Source organism: Mobula birostris, chromosome 2 (genome assembly GCF_030028105.1).
Source record: "Mobula birostris isolate sMobBir1 chromosome 2, sMobBir1.hap1, whole genome shotgun sequence".
NCBI classification, from domain to species: Eukaryota; Metazoa; Chordata; class Chondrichthyes; order Myliobatiformes; family Myliobatidae; genus Mobula; species Mobula birostris.
The window spans coordinates 10,786,932-10,809,295 of NC_092371.1; the positions used below are offsets into that span (position 1 = coordinate 10,786,932).

Here is a 22,364-nt window from a genome sequence, read left to right on the forward strand (position 1 = left end):
TGTGCAGTGTCTATTGTGTTAGGCAATTGGAGCCACAGTGCTGTAGAGTGGAAGTGATATGTCGAACTGTATCAGTACCAATCCTGTGTTTGAATTGAATTGACTTTATTTCTTACATCTTTCACACACGTGAGGAGTAAAAATCTTTACGTTACAGCTCAGTCTGAATGTGCAATGTGCAAATTATAGTAATTTATAATAAATAGTATGTACAGTAAGATACAATGGCATGCAAAAGTTTGGGCACCCCGGTCAAAATTTCTGTTACTGTGAATAGCTAAGCGAATAAAAGATGACCTGATTTTCAAAAGGCATAAAATTAAAGATGACACATTTCTTTTAATATTCTAAGCAAGATTACTTTTTTATTTCCATCTTTTACAGTTTCAAAATAACAAAAAAGGAAAGGGGCCCAAAGCAAAAGTTTGAGCATCCTGCATGTCAGTACTTAGTAACACCCCCTTTGGCAAGTATCACAGCTTGTAAACGCTTTCTGTAGCCAGCTAAGAGTCTTTCAATTCTTGTTTGGGGGATTTTCGCCCATTCTTCCTTACAAAAGGCTTCTAGTTCTGTGAGATTCTTGGGCTGTCTCGCATGCACTGCTCTTTTGAGGCCTCTACACAGATTTTCAATGATGTTTAGTTTGGGGGACTGTGAAGACCATGGCAAAACCTTCAGCTTGCGCCTCTTGAGGTAGTCCATTGTGGATTTTGAGGTGTGTTTAGGATCATTATCCTGTTGTAGAAGCCACCCTCTTTTCATCATCAGCTTTTTTACAGATGGTACGATGTTTGCTTCCAGAATTTGCTGGTATTTAACTGAATTCATTCTTCCCTCTACCAGTGAAATGTTCCCTGTGCCACTGGCTGCAACACAAGCACAAATCATGATCGATCCACCCCTGTGCTTAACAGTTGGAGAGGTGTTCTTTTCATGAAATTCTGCACCCTTTTTTCTCCAAGCATACCTTTGCTCATTGCAGCCAAAAAGTTCTATTTTAACTTCATCAGTCCATGGGATTTGTTTCCAAAATGCATCAGGCTTGTTTAGATGTTCCTTTGCAAACTTCTGATGCTGAATTTTGTGGTGAGAATGCAGGAAAGGTTTCCTTCTGATGACTCTTCCATGAAGGTCATATTTGTGCAGGTGTCGCTGCACAGTAGAACAGTGCACCACCACTCCAGAGTCTGCTAAATCTTCCTGAAGGTCTTTTGCAGTCAAACAGGGGTTTTGATTTGCCTTTCTAGCAATTCTACAAGCAGTTCTCTCGGAAAGTTTTCTTGGTCTCCCAGACCTCAACTTGACCTCCACCGTTCCTGTTGACTGCCATTTCTTAATTACATTTCAAACTGAGGAAATGGCTACCTGAAAATGCTTTGCTATCTTCTTATAGCCTTCTCCTGCTTTGTGGGCATCATTTATTTTAATTTTCAGAGTGCTAGGCAGCTGCTTAGAGGAGCCCATGGCTGCTGATTGTTGGGACAAGGTTTGAGGAGTCAGGGTATTTATAAAGCTTTGAAATTTGCATAACCTGGCCTTTCCTAATGATGATTGTGAACAAGCCATAGCCCCCACAAGCTATTTAAGGTCTGAGACCTTGGTAAAAGTTATCTGAGAGCTCAAATCACCCTCTAAACCCCAGATCCATTGACATCAATAGCGGTGAGCCTGTCTCCGTTCCTCCTGTAGTCCACAACCAGCTCCTTTATTTTTGCAACATTGAGGGAGAGGTTGTTTTCTTGACACCACTGTGTCAGAGTGATAACTTCTCTGTAGGCTGCCTCGTTACTATTTGAAATAAGGCCAATCAGTGTAGTATCATCTGCAAATTTAATTAGCAGATAGGAGCTGTGGGTGGTGACACAGCCATGAGTATACAGAGAGTGAAGGAGGGGGCTTAGGACACAGCCCTGGGAGGCTCCTGAGTTGAGGGTCAGAAGGGCAGAGGTGAGGGAGTCCACTCTTACCACCTGTTTGTAGTGTTAGGGTGTCAATGCCATTCCCTTGCTGAGTGTGTGGACCCTATCTGTGTGACTCTTGTATTTACAGTGATACATATCACACTGAATTTGCTCTGTAAATTCTCCTCCTCCTGTTGTGCAACTATTTCAAAGACCTTTTCTCGTAGAATATAACCGCACAGTACAGGCCCTTCAGCCCACCGTGCTGTGCAACATTTTAATCTGCTCCAAGGTCAATCTAACCCTTCCCTCCTCAAATCCAAGTGCCTATCTGAGAGCCTCCCAAATCTCCCTAATGTATCTGCCAGTCTCAGTGTAAAAAACCTACCTCTGACATTCCTCCAAAGACTTCAAAACTGTTCATCCTTTCACTAGCCATTTCCACCCTGGGAACTAGTCTATGTCTGTACACTGAACCTTCTTGTACAGCTCTAACAAGTCGCCTCCCAGCCTCCTTCGCTCCAAAGAGAAAATCCCTAGCTCACTCAACCTACGTTCATAAGACATGGTCCCTGATCCAGGCAGCATCCTAGTAAATCTGCCCTGCCCCCTCTCTAAAGCTTCCACATCCTTTTTTGAACGCAATACTCCCAGTTTTATAGAGCTCTAAAATTACCTGCAAAACGATTGCCTTGTTGACACCTTTGTCGGGGTCTTAGCCTGTCTCTGGCATGCTTGCGTGAGTGTGATCCTGTAGTAACACGTGCTCTGTGCATTTTCCACGATGAACATACAGAATGATTCTTTAACAGTTTTGCCAGTTTACCTTTGCTGCAGTGAGAAACAGGCAATGTGGTCTGTCCAAACGTCCTCCGCCTGACATTTGTGGTTTCTTGTTTGCAGGACACAGCTGACTATATTCGATCCGTTGGATTCACGTTGCAGTTCAGTCTGGCAGAGCAGCCCGCAGGACCAATTCTGGATGATGGCTGTGAAACCACTGTTCGAAGTTGGGTGAGTCTCAGTAAACCATTCACAAACCTGGCCAGTTACTAACATATCAATGAATCAGTAGCACTGCACAACAAAGAGTTTATTTCCTCAATATTTTTGTGTGTACCTTATTGATTTGGGGCTGCTGGTCATGAAGATTACCATGAAATGTCCCTATCACGCACCAGTTTTTGTAAATCACCTATAGTTGTTCTTTCAATTCATAATTCAAGTCAGAATAACTGATGCCAAGATTAAGCAGGGGATTTTTGTTGGTCCACAAATCAAACAGGTCATCAATGACAGGTAATTCAAAGAAGTTCTGGTGGGACCGGAGAAAATTAGTGAAAGGCATTCAAGGCTGTTGTTGAAAAATTTTCTTGGCAACTACAGAGCACCAAACTACATGCAGCTGGCTGGCAACATGCTTCAAGCATACAAAACCATGAAGTGCAACATGTCGCTAAAGATTAATTTTCCGCATTCCCATTTAGACGTCTTCCCTGCACGTCTTGGTGCTGTCAATGACGAGCTCGGTGACAGATTTCACCAGGACGTTGCTGTCATAGAGAGACGCTATCAGGGCAACTGAAATCCATCAGTACTGACTGATTATTGTTGAACACTTAAGCGAGAAGCCTCACACTGAGTACAAGTGAAAGTCATCAACAAAACATTTTTAGCTTAGTTGAACTATTGCAAACCGTCATCACCATTATGCAATTAAATGCATTATATTGAATAAAAGTTAATTCCTTGTTTCTCCAAATTCCTACATGGTACAAGTCGTCTGAAATTATATTAGTGTGCAGCTTCAAGTGGTCTATCGCAAACAAAAAAAGAATTTCTGAGGAGGTGACACTTTTGAAAACGTTTGTTGTCGAGCGATGAGTAACCTTGTGCTGCTCTCTAGCCTGGTGAGAAATGGCCCCACTGAGTGTGCGCCGCCCATTCAAGCACCCATTCACACGAATCATGGTGGAGTAACATTACCAATACGCTGTTACAGTCGGGGCTTCGGAGTTCAGAGCTGAATTCCAGCACTCGTCTGCAAGGAGGATGTACATTCTCCCATGAGCATGTGGGTTTCCTCTGAGTGCCCCAGTTTCCTTCCCCAGTCCAAATTGGTTAATTGGTCATTATAAATTATCCTGTGATCAGGCTTGGGTTAAATCGGTGGGTTGCTAGGCGGTGAGGCTGTGTGGGGGAAAAGAGCCTGTTCCACACTATATCTCTAATAAATAAATACATAAAAATCACACATTCTCATAACTGCCCCCAGATTCTAACACTTCACACACTTTTTTATACAGAGGAACTCAGAAAAGTTTGAAAAAAGGGCAAAAAAGATTCCCGGGTGGTATGTTACCTCCTGGGTGCCAGGATCCGGGATATCTTGGATTGAGTCCTCAGCACTCTTAAGTGGGGAGGGTGAACGGCCAGAGCTCATGGTCCACGTAGGTACCAATGACATGGGTAGGATGAGTGATGAGGTTCTGCACAGGGAGTTAGGTGCTAAGTTAAAGGGCAGGACCCCCAGGGTTTGTGATCTCAGGATTGCTACCCGTGCCACGTGCTAGTCAGGCCAAAACTAGGAAGATTATACAGTTTAATAAATGGCTAAGGAGTTGGTGTGTGAGCACGTGGCCAAGTGGTTAAGGCATTGGACTAACTACCTGAGGGTCATGAGTTCGAGCCCCAGCCGAGGAAGCGTGTTGTGTCCTTGAGCAAGGCACTTAATTACACATTGCTTTGCGATGACACTGGTGCCAAACTGTATGGGTCCTAATGCCCTTCCCTTGGACAACATCGGTGTCGTGGAGAGGGGAGACTTGCAGCATGGGCAACTGCTGGTCTTCCATACAACCTTGCCCAGGCCTGCACCCTGGAGAGTGAAGACTTTCCAGGTGCGGATCCATGGTCTTGCAAGACTAACGGATGCCTTAAAGGGAGTTGGTGTAGAGGGAGGACATAAGAGTTTTGGGTCATTGGGCTCTCTTCCAGGGAAGGTGGGACCTGTACAGAATGGATGCTTTGCACCTAAACTGGAGGGGGACGGATATTCTAACAGGAAGGTTTGTTAATGCTGCACGGTGGAGTTTAAAGTAGAGTTGCAGGGGGGTGGGAATAGTGCCAAAGCAGTTAGTGGTGAAGTTGTGGAGACAGATGTAGTGAGACCACAAAGTTAGGAATCAAAAGGTTGAGCATGGTGCGACTAGGGTCCTGAGCTGCATATATTTCAATGCAAGAAGTATCATAGGAAAGGCGGATGATAGCATTGAAGATGAGGTAGCTGGTTTATCGAGGCAATGTGTAGTGAGGAGAGGCTGTTGAATGGGCAAAATTGCAGTCAACAGGATGTGTTGCAACATAAAAGATGGAAAAGCATCGAAAAGGGTGAATATGGGACTGAGGGTGTTGTATTTGAATGCGCGCAGTATACAGAATAAGGTAGATGACCTTGCAGCACAGTTGCAGATTAGCAGATACGATGTTGCGGCATCAGTGAACCTTGTTTGAAAGATTATAGCTGGGAGCTTAATGTCCAAGGATATACATTGTATCAAAAGGATGGGCAGGAAGGCAGAGGGGGTGGCATTGCTCTGTTGGTAAAAAATTAAATTAAATCTTTAGAAAGAGGTGACATAGGGTCAGAAGATGTTGAATCAATATGGGTAGAGCTAAGGAACTGCAAGGGTAAAAAGACGCTGACGGGAGTTGTATACAGACCACCAAACAGTAGTAAGGATGTGGTCTACAAATTACAATGGGAGATAGAAAATGCATGCCAAAAGGGCAATGTTACAATAGTCATGGGGGTCTTCAATTTGTGGGTAGATTAGGAAAACCAGGCTGGTGCTGGATTACCGGAGAGGGAATATCTAGAATGTTTACGAGATGGTCTTTTAGAGCAGTTTGTGGTTGAGCTCACTAGAAGATCAGCTATTCTGGATTGGGTGTTGTGCAATGAACCAGAATTGATTAGAGAGCTTAAGGTAAAAGAACCGTTAGGGGAAAGTGATCATAATATGATCAAATTCACCCTGGAATTTGAGAAAGAGAAGCTAAAGTCAGATATATCAATATTACAGTGGAGTAAAGGGAATTACAGAGACATGAGAGAATTGGCCAATATTGATTGGAAAAGAACACTGGCAGGGATGATGGCAGAGCAGCAACGGCTAAAATTTCTGGAAGCAATTTGGAAGGCACAGGATATAAACATCCCAAAGAGGAAGAAGTTTTCTAAAGGAAATATGGCACCACCATGGCTAACAAAAGAAGTCAAAGCCAAAGAGAGGGCATATAATAGAGCAAAAATTAGTGGGAAGTTAGAGGATTGGGAAGCTTTTAAAAACCAACAGAAGGCAACTAAAAAGATCACTAAGAAGGTAAAGATGGAATACAAAAGTAAGCTGGCCAATAACATTAAAGAGTATGCCAAAAGGTTCTTCAGATACATAAAGTGTATAGAATGAATGGCAAGAATGGATATCAGACTACTGGAAAATAATGTTTCAGCCATCTCTTTCAGAACTCTAGGTGTACATCATCTGCTCTAAGTAATTTACCTACCTTCAGGTCTTTCCATTTCTGAAAGTAACACAAAATGGCGAATGAACGAAATAAGTATTTTGCATCAGTCTTCACTATGGAAGACATTAGCAGTATGATGGAAGTTCCAGGTATCAGGGGTCATGAAGTGTGTGAAGTTACCATTACTAGAGAGAAGGTTCTTGGGAAACTGAAAGGTCTGAAGGTAGATAAGTCACCTGGACCAGATGGTGTCCACCCCAGAGTTCTGAAAGAGGTGGCTGAAGAGATTATGGAGGCATTAATAATATTCTTTCAAGAATCACCAGATTCTGGACTGGTTTTGGAAGAATGGAAAATTGCAAATGTCATTCCTCTCTTTAGGAAGGGAGAGAAGCAGAAGAAAGGAAACTATAGGCCAGTTAGTCTGAACTCAGTGGTTGGGAAGATGTTGGAGTTGATTATTAAGGATGAGGTCTCAGGGTACTTGGAGGCACATGATAAAATAGGCTTTGAAATTCTTTGAAAAAATAACAAGCAGGATAGACAAAGGAGAATCAGTTGATGTTGTGCACGTGGATTTTCAGAAGGATTTTGACAAGGTGCCACACCTGAGGCCGCTTAACAAGCCAATGGTACTACAGGAAAGATTCTAGCATGGATAAAGCAGTGGCTGACTGGCAAAAAGCAAAGAGTGGGAATGAAGGGAGCCTTTTCTGGTTGGCTCCCAATGACTAGTGGTGTTTCACATGGGTCTGAGTTGATTCCTTTTACATTATATATCAATGATTTAGATGATGGAGATGATGGTTTTGTTGTCAAGTTTGCAGACTAGCGGAGGGGCAGGTAGTTTTGAGGAAGTAGGGAGGCTTAGATTAGGAGATTGGACAAAGAAATGGCAGATGGAATGCAGTGTCGGGAGAGAGAATAGAAAAATTTGAGGCACAAAGGGGCTTGTGAGTCCTTGTGCAAGATTCCCGAAAGGTTAATTTGCAGGTTGAGTCTGTGGTGAGAAAGGCAAATGCAATGTTAGCATTCATTTCAGGGGAACTAGAATTTAAAAGAAGGATGTAATGTTGAATCTTTATAAAGCTCTGGTGAGGCTTCACTTGGAGTATTTTGAGCAGGTTTATACAGAAGCATAGAAACATAAAAAACCTACAGCTCTATGTACCTATCCAGGAGTCTCTTAAAAAACCCTATCATTTTTGCCCATTCCACGCACTCACCACTCTCTGCGTAAAAAACTTACCCCTGACATTTCCTCATTACCTACTTCCAAGCACTTTAAAACTATGCCATCTCATGCTAGCCATTTCAGCCCTGGGAAAAAGCGTCTGACTATCCACACGATCAATGCCTCTCATTACCTTGTACACCTCAGGTCACCTCTCATCCTCCGTCGCTCCAAGGAGAAAAGGCCGAGTTCACTCAACCTATTCCCATAAGGCATGCTCCCCAATCCAGGCAACATCCTTGTAAATCTCCTCTGCACCCTTTCTATGGTTTCCACATCCTTCCTGTAGTGAGGCAACCAGAATTGAGCACAGTACGCCAAGTGGGGTCTGACCAAGGTCTTAAATAGCTGTAACATTTCCTCTCGGCTCTTAAACTCAATCCCACGACTGAAGGCCAATGCTCCATATGCCTTCTTAACCACAGAGTCAACCGGCGTAGAACTGTGTCTGTTCTATGGACTTGGACCCCAAGATCCCTCTGATCCTTCACACTGCCAAGAGTCTTGCCATTATCTTAGAAAGATAATGGGCCCCTTATCTTAGAAAGGATGTGCTGAAACTGAAGAGGGTTCAAAGGAGGTTCACAAAAATGATTCCAGGATTGAATGGCTTGTCATATGAAGAGTGGTTGATGGCTCTGGGCCTGTACTCACTGGAATTCAAAAGAATGAGGGGTGACCTCACTGAAACCTATCGAATGGTGAAAGGCCTTGATAGGGTGGATGTGGAGAGGATGTTTCCGATGCTGAGAGGGTCTAATACCAGAGGACACAGCCTCAGAATAGAGAAGCATCCATTTAGAATGGAGATGAGGAGGGATTTCTTTAGCCAGAGAGTGGTGAATCTGTGGAATTCTTTGCCACGGGCAAATGTGGAGGCCAAGTCTTTATTTAAGACAGATGTTGATAGATTCTTGATTGGTCAGGGTATGAAGGGATACAGGGAGAAAGCAGGAGATGGGGCTGAGAGGAAAATTGCACCAGCCACGATGAAATGGTGGAGCAGACTCGATGGGCCAAAAGGGCTCTTTCTGCTCCTATATCTTATGGCCTGAAAAAAAGGAATAGTGAGGTAGTGTACATGGGTTCCTGGGCCATTCATAAATCTGATGGTACAGGGGAAGAAGCTGTTCCTAAAATGTTGAGCGTGTGTCTTCGGGCTCCTGTACCTCCTCCCTGGTGGTAGCAATGAGAAGAGGACATCTCCTAGATGGTGAGGGTCCTTAGGGTATGGAAGGGATTCCTCTTTTCACCAGCCTTTCACACTGTGAGTTCCAGACCCCCAACCCCTCATCACCCTCTTGCCGGAGAAATTCCCATTGGCTCCCTAATCCTTCCAGAGATTGTCCCTGCCATGTACTGGATGAAAAGAGGCATTGATAGAGCAGACAGCCAGAGACTTTTTCCCAGGGTAGAAATGTTTAATACAAGAGGGCATTCTTTTAGGGTATTTGGAGGAAAGTATTGGAGGGGGGGGGGGGTTGCCATGTCAGAAGTAAGATATTTTCTTTACACAGAGAGTGGTGGGTATGTGGAACATGGTGCCGGGTTAGTGATAGAGGCAGATAACATTAGGGGACATTTAAGTGGCACAACATTGTGGGCTGAAGGGCCTGTACTGTGCTGTACTCTTCTATGTTCTATAAATTCAAAAACTAGGTGGAGAGGTCAGTGTATTGGAAGGAGAAGTAGTGGGAGTGAGGGCCACCTGGGGTTGGAAAACTCAGTCTTCACACCAAGCAGAATATGAGATGTTGTTCATCCAGCTTTGGCCTTGCGGTAGCAATGGAGAGAGTCACAGACAGTCAGATTGGTGTGGGTGTGGGAAGGAGAGTTAAAATGGCATGGAACCAGAAGCTTTGAGGCAGCCATTGCTGACACAGCCACTGGCGTGCCACAAAATGGCTGCCCGGGTTCACAAGGTGAAGGCCACATCACGACCACAGAATACGGTCCATTCCGTTGGAGAACTGAGGCAGGTGGACCTCTGACTCAGTCCCTGGACGGTGGTTAGACCTCCCGGCAGGAGAAGTTGCCAAAGTTCATGGAGGGGTGGGAGAGGACTGGACCAGGGACTCATGAAGAGAGTGGTTCCTAAGGGAAGGAGAAGGAAAGTGAAGAAGAGGAAGATGTGACTAGTGATGGGATGAATGCGGAGTCTGACCTGGGGTGAAAGGTGAGGACCAAAGGAATGCTGCCTCTGGCTGGGGAGAAGGGGTGCGATCCGAAGTGGAGGAAGCGTGTGCCAGGGCTCCATCAACCATGGCAGGTGGGAAACCTCGTTTCGGGATGGAGACTCCTAACTCTATTACAGCGCCAATGATCAGCATTCGGCATTCAATTCCCGCTGCTGTCCATAAGCAGTCTGTGTGTCATCCCCGTTCTTTCTGGATGCTCCGGTATCCTCCTACAAGGATATATGGGATAGGGTCAGTAAGCTGTGGGCATGCTATGTGAGCACACTCGCGGGCTGCCCCCAGCACAACCTCGGACTGTGTTGGTCGTTGACATAAGTGTGACAAATGAAGCTAATCTTTAATTGGGATTAGTGTGGATGGACAGGGAAGGTCAGGGTGGATATGATGGGCTGAAGGGCCTCTTTTCATTGCTATACAACTGCACCACAGGAAAAACATGCAAACTCCACACAGTCAGCACGGGAAGTCAGGAGTGAGCCTGGGTCTCTGGCAGCTTGGACAGCTGGGCTGCTCCTTTGTTAACCTGGTGTCGAGAGGAATCTGCTCTGGCATTCAGGCATGCTTTCTTCTCTCTGTGCTCCCAGATCCCGTTCTTTAAAGACTGCGGGGATGATGACCTGTGTTTGACTGATCTCGCACTTCAGGCGCATCTGGATATTTCTGGATCAAGGTAAGAAAATAAGAATGTTTGTGGTTATCAGTTCCAACAGCTGAATTGATGCGGGATGGGGTTAATCGTGTGCTGATGATGAGAGCCTTTTCTTCGAGGAGGTTTTAAGACTTGTTGCTCCAATGTGGGAGACCAGAGACTGAGAGGTCAGGCTGGGGGTGAGATGGAGAATGAAAGTCACGGGTGCCTGGAATCTCAGGGTCTCTTTTGCAGGCTCTCTTGTAGTGCAAAATTAATTCCTCTAGCATAGACAAGGCAGATGCACCAGAGATGGTTTGTTATGGAAACCGCACTGCCCAAGCCTGTAAGAGAGAGTTATGTAGCCCAGTCTATCTTGCAAACTCGCCCCCCCGCTTACATTAACTACATCTACACTCAACACTACCTTCGTAAAGCAGCCATCATATTTGAGGAGCCCACCAACTCCGGACATAATGTCTTCTCCCATCTCTCATCGGGCAAAAGATACAAAAGCCTGGAAGGACGTACCAGAGGCTCAACGACAGCTTCCACCCCACTCTTGTCAGATTAGATTCAGATTCAGATTTTTTTTAATCACATGTGCTTCCAAACATACAGTGGAAAGCATCATTTGTGTCAACGACCAAGGATGTGCTGAGGTCAGCCCACAATTGTTGCCATATATTCCAGCGCGCACACACACACACACACACACACACACACACAGAGTCACACTCACACACACACACATTCACTCTCTCACACACACACACACACACACACACACACACACACAGAGTCACACTCACACACACACACACACATTCACTCTCTCACACACACACACACACACACACACACACATACACACACACAGTCACACACACACACACACACACACACACACACACACGGTCACACTCACACACACAGTCACACACACACACACACACACACACACACACAGTCACTCACACACAGTCACACACACACACAGTCACACTCACACACAGTCACACACACACACACACAGTCACACTCACACACAGTCACACACACACACACAGTCACTCACACACACACACACACAGTCACTCACACACAGTCACACACACACACACACAGACACAGAGACAGAGTCACACACACACTCACAGTCTCTCTCTCTCTCTCTCACACACACACGCACACAGAGTCTCTCTCTCTCTCTCTCTCTCACACACACACACACACACACACACACACACACACACACACACACACCTCAACCCTAGGACAGGCCATCTCCAGGCCTTGACCTGATCCTTATCAGATCTTTGAACGGACCTCTCAAGTTATCGATCTCCTATTCAAGCTCGTTGTAGCTCTTGCACTTTATCTGTCTACCTGCACTGCACTTTCTCTATAGCTGTGACACTCCTATCCGCATTCTGTTTTCCCTTTTTACTGACTTGTAACTCGATGTGCTTATGTACACAATGATCCGAGCAGACAGCAGGCAAACAAGTCTTTCACGGTATCTCAGTACATTACTTACCACCTGTTATGTCACTGGCGTTCAGGGCAACAATGAAGGTTCTCTGTACAGTCGCACACTGATATGGAAGATTCTTCATTGCTTTTTCCCTAACACCTGATCCTGGAGGATTGGTGAGCCACTCTTAGTCTGGCCTCTACCCTTTGACCTGCTTGGCATGGTGACCCTACCAAGAGCCAAAGCCCAAAGCCCTGACTCTAACCAGCATAGCTCTCTGGGTCATTGAGGTATGCCAGCCTCCAAACCACGACAAGTCAATGGTCTTCTTGGAGGATCTCAGTACATGTGACAATAATAAACCAGGCCATAAGACCATAAGATATAGGAGTAAAACTGGGCCATTCGGCCCGTCAAATCTATTCCACCATTCCATCACGACTGATTTATTATCCCACTCAACCCCATTCTCCTGCCTTCTCCCCATAACCTTGGACACCCATAACAATCAAGAATATATCAGCCCCTCTTTAAAAATACCCAGTGACCTGGCCTCCACAGGCTCTCGGTGGCAATGAATTTCACAGATTTACCACCTTCTGGCTAAAGAAACCTGTCCTCATCTCCCTCTGTTCTGAGGCTGTGCCCTCTGTTCCTGGACTCCCCCACTATAGGAAATATCCTCTCCACGTCCACACTATCTAGGCCTTTCAATATCCGATAGGTTTCAATGAGATCCAACCTCATTCTTCTAAACTCTAGTGAGTGCAGGCCCAGACCTATCAAACACTCCTCGTTTATTAACCCTTTCATTCCCGGAATCATTCCCGTGACCATCTTCTCTACCCTCTCCAGGCCAGCACGTCAGGCTCCCAAAGTTGCTCGCAATACTCCCAATGCGGTCTGACCAATGCCTTATAAAGACTCAGTAATCGCTCTCTTAGTTGGGAGAATGGATCAGAAGTGCACCGGGACAAAATGGATAGCCAGAGTGAAAGACATAAAAGAACTGACTCTGTATGAGAGGGTGCAGTGAGATGGGGAGTGGATGTAGTTCTATACAGTATTGTCCAAAAGACTTAGACACCCTAGCTATATATATATATATATATCTATATATGCATATGATTTGTACTGTATACATTTTTCCATTTACCAAATAACACTTAATACTACTGAGCTAATAGAAAGCTAAATGTCTTATTTCTGTTTCCCAGTTGCCTTCCTGTCTTAACCAATATACAGAACTGTGCAAAAGTCAGATGCCCTCATTACATGTGGTGCCTAAGACAGTACACAGCACTGTAGATACAGCAAGGAGTCATGGACAGAATGCTGGAGAAGGAGGGGGGGTGCAATGGTGCTGGAATCTTGTTAAAAGTGGCAGAGTTTTGGGGGGGGGTGGGAAGATGAGGTTCAAGTTCAAATTTATTGTCATTCAACCCTATACACGTATATCCCATACAAGTATACCGCCAAACGAGACAGCATTCCTCCGGAATTGCTGAGGATCCCTACCACCCATCCCACAATCTCTTTGACCCAGGGCCATCAGGAAGGAGGTTCAGGAGCATCAGGACTGGGACTGGTAGACTGGGTGACAGCTTCTCCCCTCAGGCTGTGAGACTAATGACTACCCTGCCACCACCGAGGTCTCGTCACTAGGACAGCGAGCTGTTTACCGTTTACCTGTGCTGCACTCTACATGCACTTTGTATTATAGTTTATTAACTTGTTGATGGTAATATTTTTCATTGTGTGCTGTGTGTGATATATGTTTTTTGGGTGCACCATGGTCCAAAGGAATGTTGTTTCATTTGGTTGTGCAGTCAGATGATGATAAACTTGCACGTGAACTTGATGTAGCTCACACATAACGCATGAAGTAACGTCACCACAAATAAATGAACGGATAATAAAATATATTCCAGAAGATTGTCATTGAACGTGAGGTACATTTGCAATACAAGTTGAAAAGTAAACAGTATAACGCTGCTGGCTCTTCACACATGCAGAGACCTGGGTGGTGACGGGGAGTTCAGTATCTCACAGCCTGGGGGGAAGAAACAGTCCTTGTCCTAATGCTACGGTACCTCCTGCCTGATGGTGGGGGGGTGGGGTCAAAGAGTTTGAAGGGGACGCAGTGGGTGGGAGGAGAGGAGTGACAGCGGAAATGCCGGAGATAAATTCACCCATTCAAAATGCTGGAGGAACTCGGCGAGTCAGGTGGCGTCTATGCAAGGAGTAACTGTGGGGAGAAATGCTTCAGGATTCAAGATTGTTGAATGTCATTTCCAGTAGACAAGTGTAAAGGCAAATGAAATAATTGTTAGTCCAGATCTGATACAGCACAAAAAACCACAATAATAATAAAAAAGCACAATAAATGTTAATACATAAGATCACATATAAACGTAGATTGGTTGTGTGCAGACATCCCACCCTGCAAAAACTCATTTCAGGGAGGTAGCACCATCAATTACCATCAATTTGCGGGAGACTCCCGGAACTTCCAGGTGAGGTAGAATGTCTGCAATAGAGTAGCTCCTTAGCAGCTAGTCAGCTAGTTTAAATAACGTTATCTAAGCTAATGAACGAATGACACCTGTTAAACTCACCTCAACATGTCTTTTACAGTCTTAACCCACCATGGGTAATAGAAAAGTCACTGTTGCAAACAGTGCAGCGAGCAACACTGTTGTTATTTTGACCCCTATTAGGCAGGGGTACACTTTAGTGTAGTTTGGGGTGACGTTCGTTTCATATTTTCTTTTTTTGGAACACTCCACCATGGCGACTTTTTTTGGAACTCTCTCGTGCGCGTGCTCTCTCGCTCGTGGTTGCTCTCACTCACGCTTGCTTTCTTGCTCTTGCTCTCGCTCTTTCGCTCTCTCTCACACGTTCTCTCATGCTTGCTCTCAAAAAAATCAATTTCCAGGATATTGTATATAATTTGCGGGCATCAGGGAGCCACTGTTAATATGCGGGAGACTCCCGGAACTTCCGGGAGAGGTGGGATGTCTGTGTGTGTCCATAAAGTGACGCTGGGCAGGAGTGTCTTACTACCAGGAAATGATAAAGTAGTGGTGTTTGGGGGTGTGGAGGGGAGGGTTAGTGGGTGGAGGTGTTGATCAGCCTTGCTGCTTGGGGAAAGTAACTGTTTTTGAGTCTGGTGGTTCTAGTGTGACGCTACGTAGCCTCCTCCCTGATGGAAGTGGGTCAAACAGTCTATGAGCCGGGTGGGTGGGATCCTTCATGATGTTACTGGCCCTTTTCCAGCACCTTTCTCTCTGTATGTTCTTGATGGTGGTTAGGCTGGTGCTGGTGATGTGTTGGACTGTTTTGACTACCCGTTGTCGTTTTAGCCCTGATGCTGTGCAGTTTGCTTTTGCTTGTTGTGTAATCGTTAACGAACAGACGCCCTCCTTTCAGGCAGAACCCGTACGTCGTCAGCAGCAATCGGCAGAGAGTGTCAGTCGCCGTGCTGCTGGAGAACAGGAAGGAAAATGCCTACAATACCAGCCTAAACATCACCTTTTCCAGAAACCTGCTCCTCACAAGTCTCCTTATGAAGGTAAATAGTCATAGTCACAGTCATACTTTATTGATCCCGGGGGAAATTGGTTTTCGTTACAGTTGACCCAAATAGTAATAGAACCATAAATAGTTAAATAATAATATGTAAATTATGCCAGTAAATTATGAAATAAGTCCAGGACCAGCCTATTGGCTCAGGGTGTCTGACCCTCTAAGGGAGGAGTTGTAAAGTTTGATGGCCAAAGGCAGGAATGACTTCCTATGATGCTCTGTGCTGCATCTCAGTGGAATGAGTCTCTGGCTGAATGTACTCCTGTGCCCAACCAGTACATTATGTAGTGGATGGAAGACATTGACCCAAGATGGCATGCAACTTGGACAGCATCCTCTTTTCAGATACTACCGTGAGAGAGTCCAGTTCCATCCCCACAACATCACTGGCCTTATGAATGAGTTTGTTGATTCTGTTGGTGTCTGCTACCCTCAGCCTGCTGCCCCAGCACACAACAGCAAACATGATCGCACTGGCCACCACAGACTCGGAGAACATCCTCAGCATCGTCCAGCAAATGTTAAAGGACCTCAGTCTCCTCAGGAAATAGAGACAGCTCTGACCCTTCTTGTATACAGCCTCAGTGTTCTTGTAGACAGCCACAGTTCTAAAACTGTCTATTTAGAGTAATAGAGCACTACGACACAGAAAAAGGCCCCTTGGATAATCTAGTCCACACTGAAACGATATTCTGCCCAGTCCTATCGACAAGCTCCCAGAGTACAGCTCTCTGTGCCCCTCCCATCCATGTACCTATCTATATTTGTTTAAGTGTTGAAATCAAACCCACATCCACCACTTGTTCTGGCAGCTGGTTCCACACTCATACCACCCTCTGAGTGAAGACGTTCCCCCTCAGGCTCTCCTTATACATATCACCCTTTACCTTTAAACTATGACCTCTAGTTCTAGTCGCACCCAACCTCAGTGGAAAAAACCTGCTTTCATTTACCCTATCTATACCCCTCATAATTTTGTATACCTCTATCAGATCTCCCCTCATTCTCCTACACTCTAGGGAATGAAGTCCAAACCTGTTCAATCTTTCCCTAGAACTCAAGTCCTCGAGTCATGGCTGCATCCTTGTAACCTCCTCCCGCGAGTTTAGAGAGAGCTTCATTTTGTGTCTAACCCTGAGTGTGTGGTGGGAGGGTGTGGAGGGAGCATCACTCTGTGACTGGAGTGTGTAATAAGATAGAGTAGATGGAGCCTCACTCTGTGTTTGACCCCGGGAGTGTGTGATGGGACGGTGTAGAGGGAGCTTCACTCTGTGTCTGACCCCGGGAGTGTGTGATGGGACAGAGTGGAGAGAGTTTCACTCTGTGTCTGACCCCAGGAGTGTGTGATGGGACAGAGTGGAGAGAGTTTCACTCTGTGTCTGACCCCGGGAGTGTGTGATGGGACAGAGTGGAGAGAGTTTCACTCTGTGTCTGACCCCGGGAGTGTGTGATGGGACAGTGTGGAGGGAGCTTCACTCTGTGTCTGACCCCGGGAGTGTGTGATGGGACAGTGTGGAGGGAGCTTCACTCTGTGTCTGACCCCGGGAGTGTGTGATGGGACGGTGTAGAGGAAGCTTCACTCTGTGTCTGACCCCAGGAGTGTGTGATGGGACAGTGTGGAGGGAGTTTCACTCTGTGTCTGACCCTGGGAGTATGTGATGGGACAGTGTAGAGGGAGCTTCACTCTGTGTCTGACCCCAGGAGAGTGTGATGGGACAGTGTAGAGGGAGTTTCACTCTGTGTCTGACCTGTGCTGTCCATGTCCTGTTGGCATGGTGCAGAGGGATTTTTGTGTGTAGTTGGTGCTGATCCTCCTTTGGATTCATGGACAGGGCCCCATTTCCTACAGTCCACCAATGTTATGATCCTCACCTTTGACAGGACGATGGACAGAATAAGGTGGAATGTCTGGTGATTTCACCCCATCACAGAATCTGCAACGTCAGCTTCCCGGTCTTCCGATCATTGATGCGGGTATGTGGGGAACACTGCACATGCATGCACTTGCATGAAACACGCGCACGCATGCATACACGCCTGTCATTTCTGGGGTCGGCTAAGGGCAGCACAATAACGTAGTGGTTAGTGTAATGCTTTACAGCGCCAGCGATTAGGGTTCAAAAGGAGTTTGTACATCCTCCCCATGACCGCGTGGGGTTCTCCTGAGCGCTCTGGTTACCTTCTGCATCCCAAGGATGTACGGGTTGAAGTTAGTGAGTTGTTAGTAGTGTTGGTGCTGAGAATGTGGCGATGTTGGCGGGCAGCCCCCAGCCTACCCTCAGACTGTGTGGGTTGTTAATGCAAATGACACAGTTCACTGCATGTTTGAATGTTTGGACGGTGGGAGGGGTGTGGAGGGCTATAGTCCAGGTGTGGATCAATGGCACTAGGCAGAATAGCGGCTCAGCACAGAGTAGATGGGCCGAAGGGACTGTTTCTGAGCTGTAGTGCTGCCGTGACAAATAAAGGCTCTTCTTTAGGTGTCCTTTCGCCTGGAGTTTGAATTTCGGTGCCTGTACCTGTCAGATGAGCTGGAGCTACACCTCAGTGTCACCAGGTGAGTCCGGTGGGCGGCCGTTAGACTTGGATCACGTTGCAGCGACTGGGAGTGTGAACATCCTGTAAAGGTCCGGGGTATTAATCATAATCCCTGAGTCACCTTCACCATGTATCTTCTGTGTGTGGAGTTTCAATGTTCTCCCTGAGACCATATGGGTCATCCACGCTTGCTCCAATTTCATCCCATGTTCCCAAGGTGTACAGCTGGGAGGTGATTTGGCTGCAATAAATAAGCCCCTGGTGTGTGGGCGGGAGGTAACGTCTGGGTTAATTGGAGGCAGGGATAAATTGGGAAAGTGGAATCAAGTGTTTGATGGTTAATACGGACTCTGACTGATCGAGGGCCTGTTTCTCTCTGACTGTGTCTCCATGGAGATGTGTAGCCCATTGAGACCAGGGCCATCTCTCTCTACCACTTTACCCCCTCTCTCCTCTATTCCCCTTTTCCCTTCCTTTGCCCCTCTCTCCCCTCTCTCTCCCCACTCTCTCAACCTTTCTCTCACCCCAGCCCACTCTCTCTCCTTCCCCCTCCTCTTCTCCCTCCACTCTCGCTTCCCTTCATCTCTCCCCACCTCTCTTTCCATCTTCCTCTTTCTCCGCCCTCTTCCTCCTGCTCTCCCTCTCCGGCCCCTCTCCTCCTCTTTCCCCGCCTTTGTCCCCCCTCCCTCTGCCCCTCTCCCTGCCCTGATGGCGGGGGTTCAGTGTTCCCATTGTACTGAAGACTCCCCCTCTCTGCAGTGACAGTGCCGAGATGGACAAGACCCTCCACGACAACGCGGTGCGGGTCTGGGCTGCGGTTCGTCACGAGGCCGACCTCCTCCTCACTAGGTAGGTGCCACTCGAGAGCTGAGGCAGAGGTGAGTCAGGGACACGGGGGGCAGAGGCATGCTGTGGCTAGCAGCTCACTGTCAGCTTCTAGACATAAGGAGATCCTCCTTGCCCTTAGGCAAATATTAACTGATGCGGAACATACAGGAACTGCAAGTCAGGCAGCATCTGTGGTTAAGAAGGCATACGGTGTATTGGCCTTCATTAACCGTGGAACTGAATTTAGGAGCCGAGAGGTAATGTTGCAGCTATATAGGACCCTCATCAGACCCCACGTGGAGTACTGCGCTCAGTTCTGGTCGCCTCACTATAGGAAGGATGTGAAAAACATAGAAAGGGTGCAGAGGAGATTTACAAGGATGTTGCCTGGATTAGGGAGCATGCCATATGAGAATAGGTTGAGTGAACTCGGCCTTTTCTCCTGGGAGTGACGGAGGATGAGAGGTGACCTGACAGAGGTGTATAAGATAATGAGAGGCATTGATCGTGTGGATAGTCTTGAGGCTTTTTCCCAGGGCTGAAATGGTTGCCACAAGAGGACACAGGTTTAAGGTGCTGGGGAGCAGGTACAGAGATGTCAGGGTTAAGTTTTTTACGCAGAGAGTGGTGAGTGTGTGGAATGGGCTGCCAGCAACGGTGGTGGAGGCAGATACGGTGGGGTATTTTAAGAGACTTTTGGATAGGTACATGGAGCTCAGAGATATAGAGGGCTATGGGTAAGCCTAGTAATTTCTAAGGTAGGGACATGTTCGGCACAGCTTTGTGGGCCGAGGGGCCTGTATTGTGCTGTAGGTTTTCTATGTTTCTCTGTTTCTATCTATGGAGAGGGATAAACAGTTGACATTTCAGAGGCCTGCAGAAGGCTCTCGGCCTGAAACGTTGACTGTTTATTCCTCCTCATAGGTGCTGCCTGACCTGCTGAGTCTCTCCAGCATTGTGTGTGTGTGTTTCTCCTCTAAGTGTTTAAGCAGCTTGTGTTTTCTGTTTCTGATTTCCAATCTCTACCATTTGAATTTCAACAGTTCGACTATCGTCTTCCCAGGTAGAAACCTGCTGAATGCTGTTTTGAAGAGTTATTCTATTTTTAATTCTGGTCTGGTAGATTGGTGGTTGTTGTAACTCCATTACAGAGACCGGTGTTGAACTCCCACCACTGTCTGTATGGAGTTTGTACGTTCTCCCCGTGGCCACGTGGATTTCTCTGGGTGCTCCTGTTTCCTCCCACAGCCCAAAGACGTACCGGTTGGTAGGTTTATTGGTCACATGGGTGTGATTATGCGGCATGGGCTCGTTGAACCAGAAGGGCCTGTCACCTCTAAATTAAAAACTACTTTGTCATTATCCCCCAAGCGGCTAGCAGACAGTGTCACACACAAACCGCAGGTCAGGCAGTATCGACTGGGAAGAGTAAACGGTCAAGGTATTGGGTTGAGGCCCTTCACCAGGACTGGAAAGGAAGGGGCAGAAGCCGGAGTAAGAAAGTGGGCGGAGGGGAAAGGGTGGTAGTGTAGGTTTTCACAAATAAAACGAAGTGGGGTGTTTTGTGTTTCAGAAAAAAAACGTAACATGCTTTATTGAACTCCAAAACCTGAACATGAAGCACGTTAAAAACCCTTTGTGTAATTACGTCATCACGTCAGCCCAGACTCTTAAAGTGAAACCCCAACTCAATGTGAATTATATACATATCCGCCCTTCAATAGGTGAGACCGGGTGAGGGGGAAGAATGTGGGAAGCTGAGGGGTCACCTCTTCCACCTTTCACCTCCCAGCTTCTCACGTTATCCCCACTCCCTCATCCACCCACCTTTGATCTGGATGCCATCCACACACAACATGCACCAGCATATTGAAGCAGGACACCAATAACAGAATGCAGAATAAAGTCGGACAGCTGCAGAGAAAGTGTGGTGCTGGCAGGACAGTAAGGTGCAAGACTATAACGAGGTAGGTTGTAAGTTTAAGAGTCTGTTTCACTGTATGAGGGAGCCATTGAACGGCGGTGCAGAAGCTGTTCTTGAGCGTGCTGGCATGTACTTTAAGGCTTTTGTATCTTCTGCCCAGTGGGAGAGGGGAGAAGAGAGAATATTCAGGGTGGAAGGGGTCTTTGATTATACTGGCTGCTTTACTGAGGCAGTGAGGAGTATAGACAGATCCCATGGAGGGAAGGCTGGTTTCCGTGATGTGCGGAGCTGTGTCCACAACTCTCTAGTGGTCTCGGGCAGAGCAGTTGCCGTCCCAAGCTGATACCGTGCCAACCACAGATAATCGGCATATGAGGGACAGAAGGCTACTGGGAAATGAGTGCAGGAATAGGGTTGATCCAAGAAATGCCTGGGTTTCCTCCACGGGCTCCCATTTCCTCCCATTTCCAAAGATGTACTGGTTGGTAGGTTGATTGGTTAGGTCAGTAAGGATCCTACCCACCCTGCTCATAGACTGTTTGTCCCACTCCCATCAGGGAGGAGACTATGTAGCATCCACGCCAGGACCACTAGACTCATAGGCAGTTTCTTTCCCTAAGCAGTAAGGCACGTGGCCAAGTGGTTAAGGCATTGGACTAGCTACCTGAAGGTTGTGAGTTCGAGCCCCAGCCGAGGGAGCATGTTGTGTCCTTGAGCAAGACACTTAACCACACATTGCTCTGCGACGACACTGGTGCCAAGCTGTATGGATCCTAATGCCCTTACCTTGGACAACATCGGTGTCGTGGAGAGGGGAGACTTGCAACATGGGCAACTGCTGGTCTTCCATACAACCTTGCCCAGGCCTGTGCCCTGGAGAGTGAAGACTTTCCAAGTGCAGATCCATGGTCTCGCAAGACTAACGGATGCCTTAAGGCTGATCCACGCCTCCACTCACTAACTCACCCCTCCATGCCCCCAAATTTACTTACGTACTTACTGCCCGTTACACCGCTGGCGTTTAGCGCAGCAATGAAGGTCCTCCATCTCTGACAGTGTTCAGGGCTTCCTTCGTCATGTCAGTACCTTCCTCTGGGTTTTCACCGCTGTCAGTCATTCAAGTCCCAGATAGAGACTCAGGAATACTGTCACACTCAGACATACAAGGATTCTGCATGGCTGTTTTCATAACAGTTTTGTTTGACCAGTTAGGGTTGTTGGCCCTGAGTTGAACCCTCGAACCTGGAGGACCAATGGACCACTCTTAGTCTGGCCTCTATGCTTTGACCCGTTTGGCATTGGACACCCCACCAAGAGCCAAAGCGTAAAGCCCTGAGTCCAGCCAACATAACTCTCCGGATCATTGAGGCATGAAGACTCCAAACCCAACGACAAGGTTGTGGTCCCCCCCCCGACTACCACTACTTTCTCATTTCCTGTCAGTCACCCTATGTATGGACACTCGTGTGCCTAGTGTCACTTTATGGACATAAAATCAATGTATGCAAGCTATTTTAT

General features: G+C 46.8%; 1 protein-coding gene across 1 annotated transcript in view; it reads left to right on the top strand.

Moving 5' to 3' along the window:
- The window catches only part of itga10 (integrin, alpha 10), a 181,141-nt gene that overhangs the window by 140,785 nt on the left and 17,992 nt on the right, over nucleotides 1-22,364 (top strand). Inside the window, exons 18-23 of the mRNA XM_072282845.1 lie at nucleotides 2,805-2,915; nucleotides 10,448-10,533; nucleotides 15,401-15,542; nucleotides 17,438-17,530; nucleotides 18,037-18,113; nucleotides 18,854-18,943. Coding sequence (XP_072138946.1) covers nucleotides 2,805-2,915; nucleotides 10,448-10,533; nucleotides 15,401-15,542; nucleotides 17,438-17,530; nucleotides 18,037-18,113; nucleotides 18,854-18,943 — 599 coding nt within the window. The remainder of the gene's footprint in view (nucleotides 1-2,804; nucleotides 2,916-10,447; nucleotides 10,534-15,400; nucleotides 15,543-17,437; nucleotides 17,531-18,036; nucleotides 18,114-18,853; nucleotides 18,944-22,364) is intronic.